General features: G+C 30.4%; 1 protein-coding gene across 1 annotated transcript in view; it reads left to right on the forward strand.

Annotated features, from left to right (window-relative positions):
- Window positions 1-78: 78 nt before the first annotated feature.
- Window positions 79-6,628, forward strand: part of Marf1 (meiosis regulator and mRNA stability factor 1-like protein) — a 13,834-nt gene continuing 7,284 nt past the window's right edge. The window contains exons 1-6 of the mRNA XM_013313829.1: window positions 79-506; window positions 633-793; window positions 1,039-1,182; window positions 2,036-2,196; window positions 2,373-2,490; window positions 2,808-2,992. Coding sequence (XP_013169283.1) covers window positions 368-506; window positions 633-793; window positions 1,039-1,182; window positions 2,036-2,196; window positions 2,373-2,490; window positions 2,808-2,992 — 908 coding nt within the window. The 5' untranslated portion in view covers window positions 79-367. The remainder of the gene's footprint in view (window positions 507-632; window positions 794-1,038; window positions 1,183-2,035; window positions 2,197-2,372; window positions 2,491-2,807; window positions 2,993-6,628) is intronic.

Genomic DNA, 6,628 nt, shown 5'->3' on the forward strand with positions numbered 1-6,628 from the left:
TTATTTACTAGTAATTAGTTACATACTCTTTGACTTACGATCAGGAACTGGCAATACTTCTCACCATAGACAGCCAAACCAGTGTGTTTTTTCGACACTTGATTGAAATCTGTTGAAAGTGGAAATGGCGTAGCGAAGTGTAGATTTGTTTTTACATTTTGTATTATTAAATATTTTACATGTTAGACGCAAATCCTATCAGATTTAAGAATTATATGTAGTGATTTAAGCTTTCATTTAATTTTAAGTGTTTTTCGTGTTCTCAATAAAAAATAAGCACGTAGCCCCATTTCGACTCTTGCTTTGTTCCGTATTCTACAAATTGGAATAAGATTTGTAGTCGTGGTTTATATTTTAATGTATAACAATGAGTTTGTCCACAAGTTTTCATAGTAACGGGATGAATAGCTTTAAAGAATCACGGAGTCAATCCGTTCAAGGACTGGCGAGTGTTAGTTCTAGTCTTCTTATGAAAATACCACTTCCTCCTCGATTGTGGATTACAGGTGAGCTGTTTCCTATATAACATGTTTTTGTTTCATTAAAGATTTAAATTCAGGGGTAGGTTTATAACTGATTTACTTGTTACTTATACTGATTCTCAGTATTTTTATAATTACGATTTATGTTAGACGTGGAGGATGAGTCTTCGGATGAAAACACTACTGGTGCTAGAGATGAAGGTGTTGTTCTGGCTGAGAGAACCAGGGTGAGGTCGCGTTTTCGGCACCACAAGCATCGTAGCAGTTGTAATGTGCCCATTGGGATTTTTTGGGACATTGAAAATTGTCAGGTGGGCTATGCTATGCTTTTCTTACGTCACTCAATTCCTCTGTCTTAGGAATATATTTAACTACCCCTAAAAATACCATGTCACATGTTTAACAAACATTATAGTAGTGTAATTCATTTCTCATAGTTTGGCACATGTTAAATTCACTATTGCACTTTGTTAATGGTTGGTTATCAATTATTGTAGTATTTGAATATCATGTTATATTAAATATCCTGTTAGATTTTAAATATTCTTGTGAATAGGTTCCCCGGGGATGCTCAGCAATAGATGTGGTGGCAGCAATTCGAGCCAAATTTCTTCCAGGGAGGAGGGAAGCTGAATTTGTTGTTGTATGTGATGTGAGAAAAGAAGCTGCAAATAGATTACAAGAACTAAATGATTCTCAAGTAAGTAAAACATTGAAAAACTATAATGCTAACTGTTTAGTGGTTACAACCATTGCTTGGTGTTGACTTGACATGCTTAGTCTACCCTAAGCATCTCTTTTAGTGTTTACTTAAAAATGTAGTGAGGCAGTAAGCTAATGAATAATAAAATATATAATGAAATATATATCTATATAAGACTATATAGATTAGATAACTTGATAGTCAATTTTTTAATTTATATGTGTAATTGTTAATTAAGAAATAATATGTATTAATAAATAATCTATTCAACAAGTGCACAGTTAACTAAGATCACTGTTATGACATGTAGAGGGTCTTGGAAGATCAGTTTACATAATATAATTAAAGATGTTTTATATGCTGGAATACATAAGTCTTGTCCTAGAATAAACTGTGTTGAATAATGTATAATTTTACTGCCTTATTTTTATGTGCTTGTTTTAAAATAATAGGAATGATATTTTAAATAGTAAAAAATTATTATGTCATCATGTTTATTGACTTGTGTGGAGTTAAATAGCAATTACTTCTGCTTATCTTTCATAACTAGCTCATTATCATACAAACCAATAGATAACAATGTTTTATTTATATATAAGTAAATTGGGTTACTATTTATAAATATTAAAGAAATCTTATACTGCAAAAACAATCCCTTTATTGTTTAATGTATTTTTTGGTAATAATCAATATTTTGATTATTTGTAAGTGTGGGATTCCACTGCAGAAGGACTTGCACAAAAGGTGATTGAAATATGGACACATTTCAATACATAAAACACAAGACCAACATTATTTTTTTGGTGTAGTATTTTCAAGAGGATTTATGGTTAATCATATTTGCGCTTAGGTAAACCTTATTCATGTGTGTGGAACACAAAAGAATGCGGCCGATGAGAAACTGAGGCAATGTATGAGAAGATTTGGTGAGCTACACACAGCTCCAGCGGCATTGCTACTTATTTCGGGAGATATCAATTTTGCTTCAGACTTGTCAGATTTCCGTCACAGGTATGATCACATAGTACATTGAATTCTGTTAAACATAACTTTGATCATATGATGTGGGTGATCAAATTGTTGACCTTATCCTAGAGCTTAGTTAGAAAGATTACAAGAAATATTTCTAAATTTCAAATAATCTGCTAAAATATATATTTTTTCAAGTATATGTATTTCTTAATCAGGAAAAATATGGAAGTGATATTGGTGCACAAACAGAACACATCTTCTGCGTTAATTACATGTGCTTCATCGCATTATTGTTACAATGAGCTTACTGCACAGCTGCCGAGAAACCCAAAGGTACAACAATATATATTAAAACTGTCCATCCACAGTCCAAACAAATTCTATATTACATATTAATATTATGTTGTGTTAGGATCACATTCATTTAATTATTATGTATTAGTCATTGTGGATTTCTGTGGAAACACTGATTTAATATATTGTCATCTCATTCATATTGTGATAACAATAAGCTCTTGTATGAGTATTGACAGGTAAACTCACACACATACCTTTAACTTTAAAACCTCATACACTTTCAGTAACTAAAGATAGTATGATAACTATAATGGCAAATACTAATTTCATTTAAAATTTACTTCATCATTTAGGTCAGTCAAACAGAGGAAGAGGAGCCGACTTGTGAGATGGAGGTATCAAATCTTCCCATCAACCAGCCGCCCGAGAGAGTATCTCGAAGGCTGCGTAGGCTGGCAGATAACTGCGGAGGGAAAGTGTTAAGAGTTACAGCACCTACTGCTATGCTAAGGTTCCCAACGCCTGACCATGCATCGAGGTAAGAATTTTTATTGCATCTATTTTAAATTATGTGTATGTATCTGAATTTTGACATTTTAATCAAGTGCTTTCAAATCTAACTTTCTAATATTTTGTATTCTCTGCCGTTCATAAACATATGTAAAATTGAAAAATAAAATAATATTTTTGGGAAATACGTCGACTACTAGTGAAAAAAGTGTGTAGATCTTTCCAGTATTCTTAAATTTATCACATTTAGCTGTGACAAGACGATTTTTTCGATTTTCTTAATAGGTTTTGATTCCTTACAACTATTGAAAGAAATTATAATACATCACAATGCATAATTGCTCACTAATGCCGGCTAATCATCAAATTTGATTTGGTTTTGTAACATTTTCATTTATTTCAATGTTAATTAGAAACTCTAACATGATTTTATCAATATTTGTATAGAATCTTTTCATTTTAAACTTCATTTTTTAATGACACTTCTCACTTGTAATTTATATACTATGGGTATAGCAGTATTATATAGATTAAGAGTGTTATATGGCTATGCAAGAAGTTATCAAAGGCATACATAATGAGTTGTTTCCTACAAACAAGACTCGACTGAACATCATACAAGCAAAGTGAAAGTTGTTTGTTACATAATCTTGATGGTCTTTAGGCAGTGTCTATAGTTTCTACTTCTTTAGGTAAAAAATTATTTACTGGATCCTAAGAATTTTAATAGTTATTTGAGAATTAATTAAAGGAAAAATACGCTTTTTTTTAAATACATAATTAGGTGTTTAGTTTTTAATATTACAACAAAAAGTTAGTAATAATTGTGGTGTGTAGGATGTGTTATCAATAAAATACTGGGCCTCTTACTATCAATCGTAAAACTTATTGGTATAGTCATTGTTTTGATATATTTTTATTGATAGACACGATAGACTATTGCTTAACTTTGTTGACGCTCAATATATTATTGAGGTATTTACACATGAGTAAAAGACATTTACTTCTTATATTTTGACAAATAGTGTGATATTAATATTTATTTGACTATAGTTTAGATAATTTAGGGTTTTTAGATAGATGGCATAAAGGCTTTATAAAATATTTGATTATTTGAATCCTGAATAATAAAGGACAAATTACGTGATTACGCATTATGAAAAAAATATCATTAAAAAATCGATTTTAGGAAGGTAGATTTTGATATGTTGAAGGTCGATGACCTTTGTTACAATGTCAGCGAAAATCTGCGATAGGTAGGGCTGCTACAAATATCAAACAGTGTTGATGTAAATCATTATTTGTACATAACATAGAAGAAAATCTTTAGGGAAGGAATTAACAGTTGATTATTTCAAATTCCTGGCTAATTGCCTATAATTCTTGAATTCGTAATAAAAAAATTTATTTTTTAAAAAAGAGCAACGATCACACACTTAAACGATTCTATTATTTTAAATCATCTGTGCAAAGTTTAATACTACCCTCAAATTTATAAAATCTTGCTATTCTTTTGTCTCATACGATATAAATCGGCCATTTCCGCCGCCAGCAACAAGCACTAACACAAGACGCGTGTATATTTATTAAAAAGTGTTGTGTAAAAGAGATATTTTAATAATTTATTGCATAGTATATAAAATATTTGATATATTCATGATAAGTACAGTGATATTAATATAAAATGCTGCTATCAGGGTGAGTGTTTGAATAAATGTCACGAATAAAGAAGCCATTTTAATTTTTGAAGTCACGTAGTTACTCAAAAGACTATGTGAGTGATATTTTCTTCATAGGATTTTTAATATTGTACATTCTGGACATTCTTCTTTTATTACTATCTTTTGCATACAAGGGAAACAGTTTTTAGGGAAAAACAAAAAAAGGGAATAAATCATGGTTCGGTAAATTATGCTTGAATTAGGTTAATTATTTATTTAAAATCAATTTTTTATAAATTAATTTCCGTAAGAAGTATCATTTCTTATAAGAAGTTAATCCCGATTGCTGACGTGATGAAAATCGATATTTAATTTTTAATCGTCGATTATTTTAAAAAAAAGTCGTTAAATTCTCATTTATTGTAACGTTTTTTTGCTATGACGACAAAAATTTTAAAAATATTTTTTAGAAAACCGGATTGCGTAAAAAACGTTCCGTCTACGCATATGGCTTTTTTAGTTTTTTCTGCTTCAGATAATTTTGCTGGTTAAATACGCGTCATTTGATGGTGCTGAATCATTGGCCTGTGAAGGGCAAACTTGCATCGGTGCGAAACTCCTTACGTCATGACTTGTAGTATAAGTATAAAACTGTTGTACTAGAACTTTTTATAAGTATAAAATTCCTACAATGAATGCGTTTTTAAACGGTTTTTCATTTATATTTGACGATGGCCATTGTTAGCTATATAATTTGCAGCTGAACTGTTTTAGACATCGTAAAATGCAATAAGAATGAAGTAGGCCAGGTAGGTAACCGTTTTACTATTCAAATATATTCGAGAGGACAGATTACAAATTTAAATTGTAATGCGTCACAGCTACTTCATACATAAAGCCAAGCAATTGATATTCAGATGAAGAGATCGCGGTCAGAATTATGTATGCTATAAAGCTTATAATCGTGTAGCTTCGAAAATACTTACTCCAGTTAGGAGCCGCCCAAATCGCGTGATGTTTTTTAACAAATTTTTAACCTTCACCCCCTTCTAATAATATATTCTGGTATTTAACATAAAGTGTATATTTTAATGCAAAGTAATATGGAGATTGTTGAAACTTTATCATTTTATTCATTTTTACATCATAAAATAAATACATGTGATATTTTACCCCTCCCCACCCGTGATTTTTCGTAATTTTTTTTCATAACCTCTCCCTACCATTCGAGTCTTACGTCAGTGGACGATCCTTTGTGAGAAATGTGTACAAGAGATTTTATATTAGCCAGTATGCACAGTCGAGTACGTTTTTTCTCTACCCATTTGTGATAGCAACACATAATAAGGAATTAATTGTGATATACTAATTAAACACTTAGGAAAATCACGTGACGCCATATTACGAATAAATAAAATATATGTAATAATATGGTTTTCCTAACATAAAATGTTTCAATGTTTATATTTTTTATTACAATTTAATAATACCACTTCCATCCATTACGATTGCTCGATATTTACTTTATAAAATTTATCAGACAACCAAAAAAAAAATATACGAATCAAAACAAAGATATACAGAGGCAAATAAACAAGGCCTTTAGCCAGAGTTACATTACCTAACCATGCTGTTGTCACTGCATTTATAACACGTGAATAAATAAACAGTATTGTGCTACACAGTATGTTAATACAAGATTCAATTGACGTCAAACTCCCACAAATATGTTTTCTTTAAAACTTCATGTTTATTTTGTCCCAACCCAATAGATTTTTAGGTATGGTCATGAATAATACAGAGTTGTTTATAATAAATGTAAATGCTAGGTTTAATATTTAAGGGCGACACCAACAATAAGTGAATTATATAAACGTAATATGTACTTACAAAACATTCGATAAAGTTGATATCGCAATGCTATTGTGCACTCGTAATACGATAAGTTCTTGTATATAATACATACTCTTGTTATATATGAGACTTGAGACCGATGACGTCAT

This window comes from Papilio xuthus, unplaced genomic scaffold, assembly GCF_000836235.2.
Source record: "Papilio xuthus unplaced genomic scaffold, Pxut_1.1 DF827542.1, whole genome shotgun sequence".
In the NCBI taxonomy this organism is placed as follows: Eukaryota; Metazoa; Arthropoda; class Insecta; order Lepidoptera; family Papilionidae; genus Papilio; species Papilio xuthus.